Source organism: Xylaria bambusicola (assembly GCF_022495145.1).
Source record: "Xylaria bambusicola strain CBS 139988 unplaced genomic scaffold F5B22scaffold_4, whole genome shotgun sequence".
In the NCBI taxonomy this organism is placed as follows: domain Eukaryota; kingdom Fungi; phylum Ascomycota; class Sordariomycetes; order Xylariales; family Xylariaceae; genus Xylaria; species Xylaria bambusicola.
In genome coordinates, this window is record NW_025953557.1 from 1,496,645 (window position 1) to 1,517,901 (window position 21,257).

At 33.4% G+C, this 21,257-nt stretch overlaps 5 protein-coding genes across 5 annotated transcripts in view; 2 read left to right on the forward strand and 3 right to left on the reverse strand.

Moving 5' to 3' along the window:
* Nucleotides 1–617, forward strand: part of F5B22DRAFT_357250 (ser/Thr protein phosphatase family) — a 3,562-nt gene extending 2,945 nt beyond the window's left edge. Inside the window, exon 11 of the mRNA XM_047971025.1 lies at nt 165–617. Within this exon, the coding sequence (XP_047835081.1) occupies nt 165–324 (160 nt within the window). The 3' untranslated portion in view covers nt 325–617. The remainder of the gene's footprint in view (nt 1–164) is intronic.
* On the reverse strand, nt 566–1,355 carry F5B22DRAFT_357320 (uncharacterized protein). The gene is made up of 2 exons (XM_047971026.1): nt 1,126–1,355; nt 566–989 (listed from the first exon to the last, which is right to left on the reverse strand). The coding sequence occupies exons 1-2, from the start codon at nt 1,259–1,261 to the stop codon at nt 808–810; spliced, it is 318 nt and encodes a 105-aa protein (XP_047835082.1). The 5' UTR covers nt 1,262–1,355; the 3' UTR covers nt 566–807.
* A 537-nt stretch (nt 1,356–1,892) lies between these two features.
* F5B22DRAFT_633760 (CobW/HypB/UreG) lies at nt 1,893–3,008 on the forward strand (the record flags this gene model as incomplete). The annotated part of the gene is made up of 1 exon (XM_047976885.1): nt 1,893–3,008. One exon carries the CDS (start codon nt 1,893–1,895, stop codon nt 3,006–3,008), a length of 1,116 nt encoding a protein of 371 aa, XP_047835083.1.
* A 1,147-nt stretch (nt 3,009–4,155) lies between these two features.
* F5B22DRAFT_642725 (uncharacterized protein) lies at nt 4,156–6,179 on the reverse strand (the record flags this gene model as incomplete). The annotated part of the gene is made up of 2 exons (XM_047978166.1): nt 4,156–5,731; nt 5,809–6,179. The coding sequence occupies 2 exons, from the start codon at nt 6,177–6,179 to the stop codon at nt 4,156–4,158; spliced, it is 1,947 nt and encodes a 648-aa protein (XP_047835084.1).
* Nucleotides 6,180–7,275: 1,096 nt separating this feature from the next.
* Nucleotides 7,276–10,597, reverse strand: F5B22DRAFT_591265 (glycogen synthase). Its single transcript, XM_047973846.1, has 5 exons — nt 9,981–10,597; nt 9,822–9,919; nt 9,473–9,748; nt 7,842–9,400; nt 7,276–7,778 (listed from the first exon to the last, which is right to left on the reverse strand). Exons 1-5 carry the CDS (start codon nt 10,063–10,065, stop codon nt 7,670–7,672), a joined length of 2,127 nt encoding a protein of 708 aa, XP_047835085.1. The 5' UTR covers nt 10,066–10,597; the 3' UTR covers nt 7,276–7,669.
* Between the last annotated feature and the right edge of the window lie 10,660 nt (nt 10,598–21,257).

Below are 21,257 nucleotides of genomic sequence, written 5' to 3' on the forward strand. Positions count from 1 at the left end.
TTTCATAGTCGTATCATAAACCTCACAGTTCATACCCTACCACCCCCCCCGGTTGCTGCATTTCACTAGTACCCCCACCCCCCCCCCCCCCCCCCCCCCGAAAACAGGTCCTGGACCCAAACTCCTATATTGTATGCATTGGAAGCTTACCTTGATGTGCTTAGCATCGAGAACGACGTGCTTGCCATTCTTGGATCAGAATTCAGCGCGGCAGATGTCGGTTATTATATCAGTGCCGACTTCACGACTCGGGATTATCTCCCATTGTTTGTGAAGCAGTCGCAAGCTTTCCAAGCCGACTATCCCAACTGCCCAAGCAGTTAAATGGTAGAATATTAATAATTCTTGTCCATATCAACCCATCACTCTCTTACATTCCCGTGTACGAGTTGTGAGTTGTACATATTGCTGTACCTAAACTTAAATCTAAATATTGGAAAGAAATGACGTCTATGTACTAAAACATCACTGAACCGGGCGCCAGCAAAGGAGTTAAGCATTGTATCCGATCATAACAATCATATTCCTGCACCGTAGACGAATTGATCAATCAGAAAAGGTAACCTTACAAAATGGCCGAGTTGATATAGACAGGCTTGTAAACTTGACAATACGGACGGAAGATCGCGGACGGAGAGCTCAAGTGGCTAGACACTCTTCTTTTCTTTCGCTATTCATGAATTATCCTACCGCCATGTATGCTAACACAAAGGTCAAGTAAGTGTTCATTCACTCAAGATTTCGTGGGCAGGCTGGCTGAGAGCGTCGTGAAACTATTAGCCCGTACAAGTTAATCGGCAGGATGATTCAGGTTTCGAGGTTCCCGTCGAGCTTTTTACTTCGGTGCTGGTCTCTAACAAAATCGGCGATATGGTCGTCGTGATGAGGGCGAGTTGGGGGACCTGACAAATGTCTCGATGGGGCCGCTTGTTCATTGTTACTTTTCCCTGTCCCTACGAAGTTGGCCACTCCTGGGACGTATTCGGCAACTTGATTTATGAATCAGAGAGTGAGTACATGGGCTCTTTGGAGTGTTTGGGGGTTGGGCTGCCACATGTAGGCAGTGGTGTAGGTAGCGACACTGTGGCTGATCGAGCCGCCTGCGCAACTACCTAAGTAACTAACCTTTCTCGATCAGACTGGGACTGCTAGTTTCCAGGGAACCAGTACTGGGTTGGCGAGCTGCTTGCGCTGCGGCGCCTAGTTGATCTTGGAATGTTGGCTGGGCAGAGTGAGAACCTTGGGGTGTTTTCGAAGGCATGGTCGACGGACTGAGCCACAGAGTTGTGTGCGCGAATAGGTCAGGCTATCTCAAGGGTGGTGATGTCCGGGGCGGCGGTTGAGAAAAAGAGAAGGGAGAAACAGACTCGGAGATACTCTGTCCATCTTGGTAACGTCTCTGGATTTGATAATCGACTGGTATATAGATATATATACATGCATTACTTGGATGTCCATACCGATGATCTGTAGGCTGCTCAGGCTGGCTCTCGGCTCTCTACTTTTCGCGATTGGGACCTGTCAGTCGCATTCGCGGCGTGCAGCTTGACCTACGTCATTGCGCAGCCACTGCAATGAAACTCGGTTAAGTCGGAAGGCTGCCGAGATGTACATGCCTACGTACTGTAAGTACATACGGTACCTAGACCAGCAGGTACCTACGTAGTACATAGCACATACATGTAGGTACTTAAGTACTCTTGGTAAGTCCAATCGTAATCCCTACTATGTACCTACCTACTATCGCGACAATGCAAACCCCTCAAAATGCCCTCGTACCCCGCCAAGACCCTTCCCCTACCTACCTGCTTTGGACTCACTCGCTCTGCATGCGCGTGCGAGCCAGCACCGGCCCGGCGTCGCAACATCAATATCCACACATAACGGCAACGATGGCGCCCATCCCCATCACCATTGTCACCGGTTTTCTCGGCTCCGGTAAGACCACGCTGCTGCTCAACCTCGTCCCGCAGCTGCGCGCCACCAACCCGGCCTACCGCCTTGCGCTCCTCAAGAACGAATTCGGAGACGTCGCCATCGACTCCCAGCTCGCTGCCAGTAGCGCCGTGTCAGGTGTCCAGGAGCTACTCAACGGCTGCATCTGCTGCAATCTTGTCGGCCAGCTAGGCCCCGCCCTCGCCGAGCTCCGCGACACCGTCCGCCCTGACCGTATCGTCATCGAGACCTCGGGCTCTGCCTTCCCCGCAACCCTCGCCATCGAGGTAAACCGCATTGCGCGCGAGACCGGGGGCTTGTATGTCCTCGACGGCGTTGTGAGCGTCATCGACGTGGAGAATTGGTCCGGGTACGAGGATACTAGTTTCACCGCTCGGCTCCAGGCTCGCTATACCGACCTCATCATCTACAATAAATGGGAGACTTGTGATGAACGCCGCCTGGATGAAGTGAGAGACCGTGTTGGCGATCTGGAGGTCGTCATTCCCTGGATAAAGAGTGATAAGGGCCGCGTTCCTGTCGACATCATCTTTGGCATTGACGGAGGACTCGCGCGTGCCTTGACCGAGGGCGATTTAGCTGCGAATAGCAATGAGGACAACGGACACGGCCATGGTCATGATCACCAATCCGAAGTCGAGGTTCTCTCGGTCACGCTACGGGGCCCTGAATCCGCTGTTGTCGACGAACACAAGCTCATGGTGTTGCTTAAGACAGCCCCTAAGGATGAAGTGTATAGGATTAAATCGGTGTTAACGATGCCGTCATCAGCGCAGATTTACGATTCGGATCAAAATAATTCTACGTCGACCCTACCGTCAGATTTACCCACGTGCACCAGGCAAATCCTAAACTGGGCTTTTGGGCGATGGACTTTCACACCTATGGCGAAGTCTATTAATGAGCATCATTCCAGTGACGGGGTGATTCTGCGCATGACTCTCATTCTCGCTTGTTACGAAAGCGCGAAGTGGAAAAAGAAGCTAGAAGCGGGCGGGTTGCTGGAGCTAACTGGCGAGTCAGGCGAGCTGACCGTAACAAGAATTGCGTAGACCCCCGGACACCCCAGGCGAAAAAGAATACAATCAAGATAACAGACAATGTGACTGGCCAACAGCCTATTATATAACTTTAGGCCGACATGACACAGTTGCAGCAGAGGTGCAACACCCGTTTCTACAGGGTTTCCAGTGTAGGGTGTCCAGGATCGAGATCGGGAGCGGCATATAAAGGGAGAAGAGCCATTCGATCCACTCAATAAATGTACCCATCAATACTGCCTCTATTGACTAAACTCGATCACTGCTTGGGCGCATCTGTGTCGAAACGGCCGGGACAGGGTTTTGCAGTGCAGCGCTGCAATACATAGAAGAGAAGCATTAACTTTTACCCACGACGATGAGGAGTAACATTTCATGGGAGTATTAGGACTTCACAGCACACTGCTGTAAATAGATGATGTGCACATGATGACATCTAGAAGTAGAAGGGGACATCATAGAATCACTAAAAATTTTATTGGTACTGCATAGTTTCTAGGATACCTCGCACAAAACATTGAGATAGAGCAAATGTAATGAAAGATGTGAAATAATAATGTTGCCTCGTTTTGCCTTGCTATAATGATATCAATCATCAAATTTTGTAGTTTCCTGATATCTAATGTTACTTCATCTGCCTTGGTGACTCGCTCCGTTTATCCGTGGACAATAACTGTTTTTTACGCACAATATCTAATGTACATAAGAGAGAAGAGGAAATCAAAAGCGATAGGAGCATTAGAGTTCAACAAGACAGCCAAGTACAGCAATATCTACTCTGACAACTGAGAATGGGGTAAAAGTTTGCTGAACTGGTTTGCTCATTCTCGCCTACCTAAGTAGAAAATATCCACACCAAGCTATTCTATATGTTATACATGAATTGAACCGTCATTCCTCTCTGGGTATAAATTCAAGCCGCGAAGAGCCTGCGTAGTTGATGTGTCCGTTATTTTCGACCTTAATTCTTCCCACCCTCCCATGGTAGTCTCATCGTTTCGTTTCCGGGCCTTCGTCATCCATTTTCCCACAATAATTCGTAACCAGTATGCCAACTGCGGGATAATGTACCCCTATTGCCTCTTTGACCATCTTCCTTGTGTACACGTCTCGGCGTGGCATTTCTTTCTGCCCATTCTGTTTAAGTAAAAGAACCCCTTTAGCGCCAAAGGTCGCGATCGCCTTTCCTTGGACCCTGGCTGCTGCTTGGTCGAGGCCACTCGTCTTTTGGCTGTCCAAAACTCGACGTACTACCCTTGCGTCCATGGCCACCCGTATTATCACCTGGTACACTTAGAAACCCACCATGACCGTCACCCTGTATAATACTCATTCTGGCCCCCCCGCCAGCCTGCCAACCTGCGCCGATATCTGATAGACCATAACTGCTGAGTGGTCGCCCGCTTGCTGAGCTTCCCGACCGTCCATGTCGCCCTCGAGCAGCGCCAGCGCCACCATAGGCATCAAATGGATCCATACGCGTACTGCCCCAGTCTAGATCATCATCACCCTTGGTAAAGATTTCGAGAGTCTGATTTAGAGACAACATGCCCGGGCCGCGTGGGCCGTTGAACGCTGACGCGAACGGATTATTAGAACTGAATCGAGACGCGGGGTTGCTGAAGCCTCCTACACTCGACGGCGACAGGCCTCCGCTTCCTGCATTGAACATGCCGGTGCTGCCCGCGCTACTAGGGCGCTGTGGGCTGCCCGCAAACCCGGGCATAGGTGGCGGCAAGCCCAGAAGTAAATCAGGAAATGTTTGGTCCCGCACGTAGATGGCTGCGAGGCGGGGCAGACCACCTGCAAAGAGCGATGATGCTAAATAATTGTAATACCCGGCAGTGGTACTCGCGTATCCTGAGGATCCCGGAGAGGCTGTAATCTCGTAACGCAGTGTTTCGAGAGCCCAGTTGGTTAGTGGTGGAATAGGAACTCCGTGAGATGGGAACGGAGAGTCAACTTGCTCAGTGATGGACAGTGTGACTAGACGTGGAGCGTGCGCCAAGACATTATGGAGAGAGGTAGGGTGTACCCCGGTATTTGACAATGACAGAACCTTCAAGCTATGCTTGACGTCGTCTCTAGATAGGTACGCAACCAGGCCACTAGCCGTGATGCGAGGCACATCAGTGAGGACCAGTTCCTCAACAGGCGGGAAGGCTGGTAGGGTATCGTTATACCGGAAGAAGTCATCATCAAGCATCCTGCAATCTGAAGCTTTGAGAGCACGTAAGCTTCGCAAGGCGGCGAAGACGTGTCGTAGGACGGCAGGATCCATGTTAATCCTGCCTAGCTCTAGAACTTCAAGGTTTGGCCATACGCTGCCGCGGCTCAGTGTCTCGAGACTGCGCTCGCTCCCGGCCAGATACGTCATTTTCCGCAGACCGGGGCACCTAGCTTGAACCTCGAGCTTCAGGGTATGATGGGCAGGGTCATCCATGAATAGGCCCTCAGGAAGATCGACGTATTTAAGGTTGGGCAGTACAGCGATAGTCCTAGCAAGCAGAGGGGCGTTCGACTCTCGAAGCATGTAAGGGGTCTTGAAGAACTGCACCAGCTTTCCCAAACGGGTGGGGTCGTCGCGCAGGGTACGGCATAGCAGATGCAAGCGGGCACCAGCCGGGTCTTCAGGGATACCATTGCGGTCGAAGCGACTCTTACGTTTGCGCCTCTCGGAAAGGTCGATCTCTCGTTCGCAGTAATGGACAGAATCTATACGAATGCTATGGTACCTATGCGGCGAGAGACGCGGTTAGTCTGAGAAACAGGATCAAAACAGCGCAGGCGAGGCTGGGGTAGTTAGACGCACATGAGCTGTATGGCAGACGTTCTCCAGGGCTTACAGACCTGGCTGGCATGAGCCAGGTCGCGTAGATCACAAAGCATGCAGGCATCTTCGACGGCACTCCTCTCGCAGTTTTCGTAAGATTCATCACAGCTATGGGGGCAGACAAAGGCGAAGACCCTCTCGAGAATGGGAGCGGGCAGCTGGAGCCAGTGCACAAAGACGCGACCTCTCTCGGCGGCGTAGTTATATTGCTGTTCGTGACGGGGGTTGTAGAGGCGGTACTTGTCGCGCTCGACATCATCGTGGGCTTGCTGTTGTGACCTCTTGGACAACTTGGGGTCTGACGTCGACTTCTTGCTCCGACGGAAGAATTTCATGGGGGCGAACTTCATGCTGGGCAAATGACGGCTGTCTTGATTGGATTGGACGGTGAGCAGGGAAGCGACGCACAGATATGAGGAGTGTGCCGAGTCTTGGAGCGCAGGTTATTGTGTGGGCACATAGGTAAGTACATGTGTAGGTACCCTTAGAGACCTATGCATAGGGCCGTGCAGTGTGCAAGTAGGTACGTCGTGAGTAGCTATGATGATGATGAAAATGATGATTATGATGGTTACTGTAGGTATGGTGGATTGTTGAGGCGATGCTCTGTTGCCAAGACATGTGTTGGTAGCCTGTAGGTAGGTATCTAGCTTGGATAGTTAATAGGTCTTGGCGTATTTCGCGGAATAAGTACAGCACGGTACAACGCACATAGGTAGGTACGTAGTAGAGAGAGCGACAAAAGGATAGATCAGAAGGATAAGGTAGATCAGACTGCTTTCGAGGCAGCTACCTAGGCCAAGACAGTGCCTCGTTTGTGACGTTTGTGACGTTTGTGGTATCGTCGATATCGTCGTGCAGAGTCGTGGGTGGCGGCAGCAACAACAGCAGCAGATGGTTTGTTGGCGGAATCCACCTCCTCCTTGTTGTGAGTATGGGAAGAAAGAGGGGAAGAAAGAGGGGAAGAAGAGAAAGAGGCTGAGAATGCACATTCGTGAGGTTCTAACAGCTGTCATTTCAAAGTAGGTAAGGTAGGTATGTACGGGTAGTAATACCGTATATCAAACAGTATATACTATCCATCATGTACTGTAGTATTATGTACATTGCACCTACATGTACTGTAGGTATGTGTGTAGGTACATAGGTTTGTATGTAGGTACAACATGTGCATTGGAGATACCGGTAGGTACCTATCATCGTGTAGATAAAGTGCTGACCAATCTTCGCAAGGACAAGCTTTCCCCATGCTGTCATGTCATGACTTGACAGGACCTTTGGCTCGACGTATTGACTCGGGTACCTTCAAGCAGCGAGTATCATCGTACCGTACCCAAGTACCTACATAGGTACCTAGGTGTATACCTATATGCCCATACTTACTTAACACGCAAACAATCATACTCGCTCACTGGACACAGCCAAATCCTGTATGGGTTGTCTCTATGTAAATCCACATAACTTAGTATTTATATTTATTAGATACTACCTATAGCAGATGATTTTTTTGTATGCGCGCGTGTGCGTATGCTTAATGCTGGGTCTTTGATAGTACATTCGATACATGGATTAAAATGACAAGGTGAAACAAAGCAACATGAAGCACCGAAACGAGGAGCAGCACACCACCCGCTAATGCATATGTGCCATGCATGTACTATGCAATCTGAACTGAAAACCAATCATGCTGTCAGCTACCCGCTTCTCTACTGCCCGACTGCCATACCCGGTAACTGCTTAGCGTCTTCGAGCCTGAGCATCCATATCGTTCCGTCCCGTCGGTAAGGCACTGCAATGCTCTTCTTGTGAGCAGCTATGTGTTCGAGTCTGCACTAGCTGCCTAATTTCCATTTGGCTGCACGGCCTCCAGAGGTGACGCCGGGCCGGACACGGTAGATTTCGTTCGTAGTGTTAACGGGAACGGATATTCGTCGGGATCCTCCTCGTCCCTTAATGTCACCAGTTAGCTTTGCAGGAAGAGGACCGATGATGAATCAAGGTAGTTAACTCACGGTAGCTTCCACGCAACGTAATCCTCGGTGCTTAATCCTTCTCTTCCCTCCTGTAAACTGGCAAAATCACCTGGCGTCATCATACCGGCCCGATCACGAGGTGAGCCTGGTACCGAGAACGGTCGTGATATCTTCTGCTCTACCCCGGGAATAAAATCTCCTTCCTCCTCTTCGCCCTCAAATGACGCCGGATATGCTCGCCGCAGCGCTAGCTGCCGTGCCTTGACATATTCCATGCCCATCCTCTTCCAATCGAGCAGGTCACTGAGCCGCTCCGTACGATTTCGCTGGTTGATACGCTGCCGGCGGCTCTTCTGGCAGAATTCAAACATACATGATGTCAGCTGGTTGACCGAGTCGTCGACACCCTTGTTACGTCGATCTACAATATAAATGCCGTAGTCGCTCGAGTTCTCGATTAATTCCTCCATATAGCAGCCGAAGCCGGATAAGTTTGTCGTAATACTGGGGACTCCCATGACCGTACACTCAGCTGGTGTATAGCCCCAAGGTTCATAGTATGATGCGAAAACGCCTAGATTAGTACCACGCACAAAGTCATCGTAGTCCAATGGTAGGATGGGGTTTGAGGAGTTCAAGAATTCGGGGTGAAAGACAATCTTGACCCTATCTGTGGGATGGTTGAAAAGCTGTACTCGGCGGATCTGGTTGAGGATCGGATCCTCTTGATCGTTAACCATGTTATGTGTCACAATGGGGGGCAGCCCGTGACGCTTCATGGCGAAGAGTCTGCGTCTCAGTACCACGCGATCGGCGCTTGTGATGAGCTCTTTCTCATCAGGCATTGTATCACCGTCGTGCCACCTGAGGGACCGCTCAAAGATCCGTCGACCAATGCCACGTTCGATGACGTCAACCGTGTCTCTGAGCGATTTGACCACTGCCTGGCCCTTGAGGGCCTCGACAGTAAGGGACGTAGTTTGTGCCGGCATGATGATGAAGGCTACGACGGTGGTCTTGCTACCCGCGCTTTTCAGCCTGTGATTCAGACGCGCGAGAGACTCAATGAACATGTCAACACCTTTGTTACGAAACTCATAGCGTCCGGCCGTAAAGAAGTAAAGTGTATCGTCGGGAACAAAGTCATAGTGACCATAGAAATGGCCTCGCACAAAGTCATGGATCTTCTCCTTGGCCTGCTGATGCAAGTTCTGAAACTCGTGTACAGCAGAGAATTTGGTGACGTTAAGGCCATTGGGCAACACACCGTCGGGCTTGCGCTTGAGCAAGTGTTCGCTCTCGAAGGCAGTGATGTGAGAGACGGTGGTAAAAACGTCACAAGAATGCGCAGCTGCGCGTTCAATGCAGTAACGATGGTAGATGCCTCGTTTCCCGGCTTCGGCGTCTACATCAAAATTTTGGAGATTGTTATAGAAGTCCACAGAGCCGGCGCACAGGTATCGCCCAAGCAGAGTAGCATGAGTGGTAAAGACCGTGGTGACATCTATGTGACGTTTCTTGCAAAGCGGTAACGCGACACCCGCCAGCCATTCATGGAAATGGGCAATGACAGCTTTCCTCTTCTCATGGCATACATACTGTGCTGTGTTAGTTAAGTTCGTCGCCACGCGCCAGCGCCCGGGGGGGGGGGACCCATAGACGAAACGTACCTCGCCCAAGAACCACGCAACAAGATATCCAAAGACAATTGCCTCGTTCGTCTCATCGTCGCCCGGTGGGGAAGGTATGCTTGCTACATTCCAAAGGTCGGCTTTCCATTCGTCCATATACTTGTATGCGGTCTTGGTGTCGATGAGCAGCACGCGGGGAGCACCATCTATCAGCCATCTGCCATACAAAATGCCAATACCCCGGTTTCGCATGGCCTCAATGCTTTTGGCAAGCTCGGGGTTGGCGGGTTCAAGCTCCTCTACCTCGACAGCGGCCTAGATGAGATGGTTAGCCCGGCTGTGACGCGGTCGACTGGCGTCCCAAGGTAGTGACCGAGGCGCGACTTACCGATTGGTGGTTGAGGGGGCCTATAAGAGTATAACGATCGCCATACTCGGCGGTGGTGACGGGAGCTTTGGACTTGATGACAGAGTAGATACCGCCAACTGGTGATTGGGTTAATCATCACGGGGATTGCAGGTAGTAGCGCATGAGCTTAGGACCTACCGCGATGAGCGACCTCGGTAGCGATTTCGAAGAGAATATGATTCTTGATCTCGCGCGCAGGTCGATCCCCATTGTCGCTTGCCATAGCTGCGGTTGGCGACCGAGACTCTAGTGTCTCGATGAAGAGAAACAAAGAAAGAAAAAGAGAGGCGAAACTGGAGGCGAGCTTTGGTAAGAAGAGTCGAGCTCGGTGCTAGAAAGTATAAAGAATTGCGACGTTCGTCCTTTCTACCAGTAGTAGAGGACACGAAAGGACTCACGAAAAGACTCACAAAAGAAGTCACGAAAGTAGTCACAAGAACGAATGACGAGCCAACTCAACTGGCAGAGGTTTTCACTAGGTTAAATACCTACTCAGGCATGCACGGGCTCAATGCCAAGCCGAGTTGGGGGAGAAGGGGGAGAGGAGCAAGAGTGGAGGAAGCGAAGGCGGAGGCGGAGCACAGGGCGGGGAGCTCTAATGGTAATAATCATGGAGCAAGAACGAACGTGTACTAAAAAGAATTGTTCGACGGCGCTCGTTTGACACTATACTACTACCACTACTACCACTACTACCATTAATTACTATTACTAAGTACATACCTGAACGATGTGCATACCTAGGTACCTACATCATGGGGCTGTAGTGTAGCCCTACATACCTACTGAGATAGTAGGAGTTGTGGGACCCACCCTGGACATTGTATCTAATTCTACCCCTCCCTGGCTATAGTGCTAGCTAGAATTACTTACCAATAATAACTATACCTTTTTAGCTTGCCTGTATTATTTGGTACCCCTATCCCGGATTAAATCCATTATTACTGTATTACGTTTTATTGATTCTATTAAATAGATATTAGATTTATTATCTTTTAATGATTTTAAATTGATTAATATTACTTTTATCCTTAAATTTTTAAATACAAGTTTTATAACTACTATTAGGCTAATATAAGTGCACCTATTTTTATTGGATATTATAAATCCATTTAAAGTTTTTAAGTATTATAAACTTTACCCTTAAGGATAGTTAATTATTATAAGATTAATTAACTTATCCTTTTATTATAACCTTTAATATTATAGCATTATTTTATATTATAAAGCTTATTAATCTTATTATTATTATTTAATTTAAAATCTATATCCTTTAAATTAATAAATTTCCCTTTAATAAATAGTAATTATTATATCCCTATTTAGGACCTTATTATTTAATTATTAAGGTTTTTATTTAACGCATCTCCCACTTGACCTGACCACCCAATTGAGCTGGCCACCCCCTTAACCTATATAAAAGTCCAATGTTTCAATTTGGAATAACTTAACTAATATTAGTCCTACAATTTGATAATTAGTACCATTAGATCTGTTATTTAATAAGGAATCCAGCGGTATTTTTTACTATTTTTTATAAAATTTATTGAGCGAGATATTAAGCAATACGCTAAAAGGGCGCTAGGTAAGGATTATTTTAGCGCTTACTTTAGCGTATTGCTTAATAACTCCACTAATATAAGTCATATAAACTAGTGGAGGGTACCGTTAAATAGCTCTTTTTATTACGAATCTAATGGTATATCTTATTATTTTATACGATTAATATCCATAGAGTTATTAAATTATCACGTGATTAACGCACCGACGTTTTTTATATAGGCTAGGGGGGTGGCCAGGTCAATTGGGTAGCCAGGTCAAGTGGGAGATGCGTTAATTGTTTTATAATATTAATTAGTTTATTATAAAAGTAGCCTTTATTATTATTTATTTTAATAAATCTTTTTTTATATTTATTATTAAAGTTAATTCCTATATTTATATTATTAAATTAATTTTTAAATTTATTATTTATAATATTTAATATTTTAATTAGTTTAATTTATTAATATTTGGATTAATTATTAAACTTATTATTAATTATTATTTTAACCCTATTATTTAAACCTATTAAATTTTATTTAAGCTTAAATATAAAAGGAGTATATTAATATAATTATAGTTATCCAATTAATAATTATAGGGTCCTAAATATAATTTATTATAGTTACTTTAATGGTAAAGAGTTTACCATCTATTAATTATAAAAGATTTATTAATAATTTTATATAAAGGGATTTTAAAAAGTTTAAATCCTATTATTAAATATTATTATATTTATTAATATATTATATATATAAGAAGTTATTATATTTTTAAATTTAAATTTTAAACTTTAAAAGGTAATTAATTATATTATAAAAGGTACTATTTAAATAAAGGACTTAAAAGATTTTAAATAAGCTTTAAAGGATAAATATCCTATAAAGCTTATTAATATTAATATAAATATAAAAGATTTTATTTATTTATTTTAAAATAAGGATAAACTTTTAACTTAATATTATATTTATATTTAAAACTTTTTAAAATAAATAAAAGGTAAAAATAATCTTAAATAGCTATCCGGCTTTATTAACCTATTATTCCTTATAAAGGTAACTTTTTTTTAAATAATAATATACCGGTTTATAAATAGATTGGATAACTTTAAGCTTTATTAAGAATTATTAAATAATAAAGCTTAAATAGTTAAATTATTATAGTAATATTATAAAATTATTTAAAAAGTTTAATATATTTTTAAAAATAAGGTTAAAATAATTAATAAAAAGGTAAACTATATAAAAGTTAAAGCTATTTATAAAGCCTTTTAAGATTATAAGGGATTAATAATAGGAAAAGCTATTAATTATTATTTCCTTTAAATATTAATAAATTATATTATTTAATATTAAACCCCTCCTTTTAAATTAATATAATATTCCTTATAACCCTTTTTAAATAATATTTATTAATATTTTTATTAATATTTAATATAACTTTTATAATAGCTTTATCCTATATAATTATATACTTTAAATATTATTAAATTAAATATTATATTAATAAATATCCTTAAAGGATATTTATTACTTTTACTTTTTAATTTAATATTTTATTTAAATTTTATAAAATTAATATTCTTTTAATTAAAGCTATATTAAAGAACTTATTAATTAATAGTATTAAAACTTTAAAATTAAAGGAAAGAGTATATTTTTAATATAAAAGTTAAAAATATATTTAAATTAAATATAATACCCTTTAATAGAAATAATTAATTTAATAAAAATAGGTATACTTTAAAGGTATAATGTTTTTTATTAATAAATATTTAAAAAAAGGCTTTAAGATAATGGAAATTTAATTTAAATTAGTATAGCTTTATTATAAATAATTTTTAAAAAAAATAAGGTAATACTTTAAAACTTATACTTTACTTTTAAACTTAATTATATAATATCCTTTAACTTTATAATAATAAATAAGGTTAAATTTTTAAATAAGGGGATTATTCTTTTTAAAGAATTAAATAATTAAGTTATATTATTTTAAACCTTTTTAATTATAATTATAAATAAGCCTTTATTTAAAAAAAAAAAGAATAGAAATATTATAGTTTTAATTTTATCTTTATTTAATAAATAAGTAGGGAAGGTTATATTAAAACGGAAAAAGGTTTAAGAATTTAAAAATATTAATTAACCTTTTAAACCTTTTATAAAGATTAAAGGATATAAAGGATAAGGAGTTATAAATTATATAAAACTTTTAAATATTATTACTATAAAAATATCCCTTATAAACCTTTTATAATTAAACTTAAATTTTAATAAAAATTTAAAGTTTTTATTTATTAAAGTATTAAAAAAGGTTAAAGGGATAGTTAAATAATATATTAAAATAAAAAAAAATATATACCTAAATATTAATTTAATATTTATCTAATTTATAAAGGTATATAGGATTAAACTTATTATTAAATATTAAAAGGGGGATAAATTAATAAAATAGGTTTTAAATAATAAAGTTAGTTTAATAGATTAAGGAAGTAAGGTAAATATTATATATCCACTTTTAACAAGTAAATTGGGCTTAACTTAAAAGAAAATTAAAGAATTAAGTATTAAATAGCTTATTTTTCTAAATTTATTTAATAAATTAAATCCTATTTATAAATTTATTATCTTTATTATAATAATAATTAATATATTTTAATTAATATAAGTAATTATTTAATTAATTAAAAATAGATTAATAATATAATTTATTTTTAAACTATTATAGCTTTAAAATATAATAGTTATATTTAATATATATAATTTTATATTAACTATTAAAGATTTAGCTATAAAAGAAATACTTATAATACTTTAAGGGCCTATTTTATACTTTGGATTTAAATATAAACTTACTTTAATTCCTATACCCTTTAAAGTAGGAATTTTAATAAATAAGGAAGATTTATTTAAGTTAAAGCTTAAGTTAAATAATTTTAAGGATTTAGAAAATTAAACTTATATTTATAATCTTAATAAGTTAAAAAAACTAAATTGTTATAATATTTATTATAAATTTATATTCCCTATTTAAAATTAAACATTATTTAACTATACCTTTAAGCTATTAATTACTTTATATTTTAAAAAGGTTTATTAAATTTTATAGGCTTATTTATTTATAATTTTATTAAAGGAGTGTTATTTTAAATAATTGGTTATACCGGAGGAAATCCCTTTAATTATACCCTTTAAAGAGTTATCCTTTACTTATTAACGGTTTCCTATAAATAGGCAAATTATAAAAAGAACCTTTACTTTATTATTAAATATATTAAATATAGAAATATTTATTTAATAGGAAGCTTATAGTTTTACCTTTAAATCTTTTATTTTAAAACCTTTAAAAATGTATTATATAAAAGTTTAATATATTTATTAAGATTATAAAGCTATAACTGTTATAAATATAATTATATTAATAAACCTTTATATTTATTAAATAAAATTAATATTAGGGATAAAGCTATAAAATAGATTAAAATAATACTTTTAAATTAATTTTTAATTATATTAATTATATAAGTTTACTTTAAAATATTTTAAAGCTAGCTTATATAAATTTATATATATAATAAATAAGGAATTATTAAATTAAATAATTATACCTATTTTAATTTATAAAGATTTAAATATTAAAGTATATAATCCTTAATTAAAATTAAAACTTATTATTAATTATAATAAAATAAAAGAGGATTTTTTTAAAATAAATCTTTTACTTTTTATAAATGTTTATAATAGGTTATTAAATTTATATATAGGATTAATATTTAAGTTTAACTTTAAATATAAATATTAAGCTATTTTTATTTACTTTAATTTAAAATATATATTTACTTTTAAAATCTTAAAATTCCTTTAATTATAATTAATATATTTATTATAAAGGTTTTAATCTATTAATTATTTATTTTTAAAGCTTATATATATAACTTTAAGTCCGATTTTAAAGTTAACCTTTAAATTATTATTTATTACCCCTTTAGCTTTTAAATTATTAATCTTAACTATAAAATATATTAATAATGTTTTTACTATTTATAAATTAATAAAGGAATAGCTATTTTAAATTAAGTATTATTTTTTTCCTTAAATTTTATAAGTTAAGTTAAAGCTATTCTTAAAACAAGTAAGCATTAAATATAATAAAATTATAATATTAGGAATGATTTATAAAATCTATAAAAAGGTAGTAGTTAAGTATAATTAATTAAAGTATTTAAAAAACTAGCTTTATTTTAAAGATTAAATTTAAATATATAGTTTTTTAAGCTTTATAGGACCTATAAAAAGGTGGATTATTAATTATTTAGAAATAATTTATCCTTTTAATAAATTATTTAATAATATTTCTTAATAATAAGGTAAAAGTGAAAGCTTAGCTTTCGAACTTTTAAGGGAAAGGTTATTTTATATTATAAATATATATAATTATTAATATAATTTACTTATTAACCTTTATTTAAATGCTTTAACCTATATTATAAAATATTATATTATTTAAAATTAAAATAAAATCCTTTACCCCTTTTTATATAATAGCTTTTTATTTATTATATATTAATATAATTATAATATTTATAAAAAGGAGCTATATATTATTATAAAATTTTATTAAAGGTATAAAAGATATTTTAAATTAATTATTTTATTTATTATTTATATTAATTATAAGCCTTTAACTTATTTTTTTATATTTTTTAATATTAAAGGCATTTATATTAAATATGTTAAAGAATTAAAGTTATTAAATATTTAAATTATATATATAAAGAGCCTTTAAAATAAAGTAATAAATGCTTTATTTAGAACCATTTTCCTTAATTTAAATTATTTAAATATCTTTTTAAAAATTGGATATATAAATAAAGCTTTAAAACTTTAAGTATAAAAGAATAGATTAAAAAGATATAATAAATTATTAAATATATTAAATAAAGATAATAAGATTTAACTTATTAAGGATATAGTAAAGTAATTTTAAAAATTAATAGTTTTATATTTTAATATATTAAAATTAAAACTATATTTTATTTAAAATTAATTTAATAGGGAAGATGGATATATATTTTAAATAAAATAATAATTACCTTTTAACCATTATAATATTAAGGAGAATATATAAAAGGCCTTTATTTTAAATATAAAAGTATTAATAATATATATATATTTAATAATGGAAATAAATAAATTTATAGTTAAAATATTTAAATATTATAAATTAATTTAATATTTAAATATATAGAAATTCCTTAATAATATTTTAAATAAGGATAAGGGAAGGTTAAGATTTAAAGCTTTAATGGATTAAGTAAAGCTATTTAGGATTAATAGATAAACCTTAAAGTATTTTAAAAGAGGAATATAATAGAAATACCTTTTTAAAAATAAAGTTTTATATATTTTAAAGTTAATTTATAATAATGGAAATTACTTCTATTTATTTATTATATTAAAAAGATTTAATTAAATAATATATTAATTATATATAACTTAAGATATTATTAATTATATATTTAAATATTTATAATGTATAAAGTTTAACCTAATTAAGTTTAAATTATTTAACCTTTTAATTATAATATATAAGCCCTTTTAAATTTTAATAATGGACTTTATAGGATTATTTATCTTTACTTTTAAAGGAAATTAATATATTTTATATAAAGTTAATATATTTAATTATTATAAATAAGTAATCCTTATAGTATTATATAAAACCTTTATAGCTTTATAAATAATATTAAATTGGAAGGATTAAAATAATATTATATTTTTAATTATTTATTTAAATTTTAATAGTAGGTTCTTTTTAAGAGAATTTAAATATTAAATATAAAAAATAGGAATATATACCTTAAATACCTTATTTAAATCTTATAAAAGTATAAGCATTATAAAGATATTTAATTATATTATATAATTTATCTTTAATAAGCTTTATAATTTTATTTTAAGTATATTAAAAAATTGGAATTTAAAAGTGGTATTAGTTATATAAAGCGTTAACTTTTAATATATAAATTATTTAAGCTTTTTACCTTTTAAAATCCTATATAGATATTTACTTTATAATAAGCTGGAAGTAAAATACTCTTTTATTAAAAATATTACTTTAATAAGCTCCTTTATATTTTTATTATTTAAACTTTTAATTTTAAAAGATTAAAACTTTTAATATTATAATCTAATTTTAAAATATATTATATAAATTTAATAAAAACTTAAAAAGATAAAACAATAATATAAAGATATTTAAATATAAAAATAAACTATTTATAACTATTAAAGTATATTTATTTATATTAATAATTATATAATATTATTATAAAAAGGAAAACTAAAGCTTTTTAAGCTTATATTTAAATAAAAGGAATTATTTTTAATAAAAAAATAAATCAAATATTACTTTTATATTTTATATAATTTAAATAACATTTCTATCCTTTATAAATACCTATTAAATACCTTTAAGTTATTTATTTTATAAATAGATTATTTAAGGATAAAAGAGGACCTTTTATTACTATTTTATTAAAAATTTAAAAAGTAACTAATAATAATTAAGAAAAAAAAAAAAAAAAACCCTTAATATAATAACCTTATTTAAATAAAATAAGTTAAATATTAAAAGAAAAATAATTAAATAATTATATATATAAATAATTAAATAGTTAAAATAAAATAATTTATACTTATTTTATTTTTAAAAGTCCATTCCTTTTTTATAAATACTTTTATTATATATAAATAAATTATTAACTATATTAATATTTAAAATCTTTCCACTTTTAATTTAAATTTTTTACCTTTTTTTTATATTATTTTTATTTATTATTAATCCTTATTATATTTATTTTTATTATACCCCTTTATTATTATTATTTTATATATTATAATATATAATTATATATTAAAATAAACTTTATCTTTATATATAAAGATAAATAATAATAAGGATAAATTAAGTATTAAATTAAAAGATTCCTTTTTAAAATTAAACTTTAATTATAAAATATATTAAATATTTAAATTATTAAATTAAAGATATATAAAAAATATAAAATATATATTAAATTTATCTTAATTTATAAATATTAATAAAGTTATTTTTAATAAGTTTATATTTAAAGGAAAGAATTAAACCTTTTTAAGCTTAAATAAATTAAAAATTAATAAAGCTTTATTTATAAATAAGCTAAATAGAAAAACCTATTAAATATTTATCCTAATATATATAATTAATTTTTAAAAGGATATTAAAATAAATTAAGTAATAAAATATTTATATTATACTTTTATATTTATTAAGTTATTTAATATAATATTATAATTTAAAGTAAAACCTTTTATTTAAATTATTAAGGTTTTAATATTTTAATATAATTAAATATATTATAAAAATATTACCTTTAAATCCTATATTAAGCTAGCTTTTTAAAAAGCTATTAAAATTATTAAAAATTTTAAAAAGAGCTATAGTATATTTTTACCTACATTAAAGGTATTTATATATAATATAGGATTACTATAGCTATTTATTTTAAAGGGATGCTATATTATTTTATTATACTTTATATTATAGTTTAAAGCTGATTTTAATTTTAATGCTTTAAAAAAGGAAAATAAAGCTATTAAAAAGGTTAAAGATCTTAAATAATAAAAGATAACTATTAATAAGAATTTAAATATACTTTTAATACTATTAGAATTATAAAAGTAAATTTAAAATCTTAAGGCTTAAGCGGTAACCTTTAAAAAGAGATCTTAAAAATAAATTTAAAACTTTAAAAATTATATAAATATAATATCCTTTAAAAGAGAACTTAAATTATTCTTTTTATTATTTTAATAATTTACTTTATAAAGTTAATAACCTATTTTATAAATATAATAACTCTTTTAATTATATTAATAATATATTTAAACCTTTTAACCTAAATTAAAAGGAATTACATTTAAATATATATAATTAATATTTAACTATTCTATTAATTATTTAAATAAGATAAGAGTTAAATTAAAATTAAAAGTAAAATATATTTATATTTTAAAAAAAGATTAATAAAAATTAAAAGCTTTTAAAAAGGAAGGTAAAATTCTATTATTAAATAATTTTAAAATAATAAAGGAAATATATAAAATATATTAAGCTATAATTAAATAAATATAAGTTATATTATAAAATAACCTATATAAAGGATTATTTAAAGGAATTATTAAATTATATATAATAATTATTTTTAATAAAGTTTTAATAAAAGAAGCTTTAACTTTATTTTAAAATATAATTAAGTTTATAATAATTATTATTTAACTTTAAATATAAGTTATAATTTAATTAATAATTTAAAAAGTTATAAATTTATAAATTAAATTAATAAAAGTTACAAATAAAAATATAAGTTTAAAAGAATATATAAAAAAGTTAAAATCTTTTTATTCTTTATTTTACTTTATTATTATTTTATTTATAATTATAAAATTATTTATATTTTATATTTAAAGTTAATATACTTTTATAGGTAATTAATTTATTCCTATTAATTTAAAAGGAATATCTTTATTTAAATCCTTATTTTAATTAGTTAAAGCATTTTTATTTAAATTTTAATTAAAATTTAATATTAAATTTAAAGGGAAGAAAAAGGCCATTAATATTAATAATATATAAAATGTTATAAATAATAACTTAATAAAGGATAATAATAAAATATAAATAGGATTTATATATAATTTTATTAAATAAAAATTTTATAATTAAAATAATTTAAAATATATATAAAATAATTCTTATTAAAGTATAAAATATATATATAATTTTATTAAATAGATTTTTTATAATTGGAATAATTTAAAATATAAGTAAAATAGTTTTAATTAAAATATAGGATTTATATATAATTTTATTAAATGGATTTTTTATAATTAAAATAATTTAAAATATAAATAAAATAGTTTTAATTAAAATATAAGATTTATATATAATTTTACTAAATGGATTTTTTATAATTAAAATAATTTAGGATATAAGTAAAATAGTCCTAATTAAAATATAGGATTTATATATAATTTTATTGGATGGATTTTTTAAAATTAAGATGATTTAAAATTTAAGTAAAATAATCCTTATTAAAGTATAGGATTTATATATAGTTTTACTAAATAGAAATTTTATAATTAAGATAAGGTAAAATATAAATAGAATAGTTATAGGAATACGAGTATAATGCTTTTTATTAAATTATAGGATAAGATCTTACGATCCTAGCTTTAGCCTTATATGGGTGTGGGCGCCCAGCCCGATGGGGGGACCAGTTGTGGGACCCACCTTGGACACTATATCTAATTATACCCCTCCCTGGCTACAGTGCTAGCTAGAATTACTTACCAATAACAACTACACCTTTTTGGCTTGCCCGCATTATCTGTAGGTAGGTAGGTACCGGTAGGTAGCAACATGCCCGCTGGCTAGCGAGGTGGCAGGCAGGACAGCAGTGTACCTATCTTGATCATTCATCCAGAATCCAGACAACATCCTCGCACGGCACTACGTCAACTTGCAGTCTTGCACCGAACAGGCATGCAATGCAACGGCCGGGCAGAGCGGGCAAGCACCGTCCGAGCGGGGACGTATCGACGTACCGACGTACCTTCGCGAGGAGCTGTATGTAATAGTTCTAGCGTGGCCCCAGAGGCCTCAGAGCCGCCAATGACACCAGCATTGAATGTCCAGGGCAGACCAGGGGGCAGTACTGGTCCAGGGGTAGAGCAGCCGAGGAGCAGCTTGAGTATATTATCTAGTACTAGCGGGCTCCATAAGTTGGAAGCTACCTACCTAAGGCAGTATCTAGTACCCACCGGAGCTACC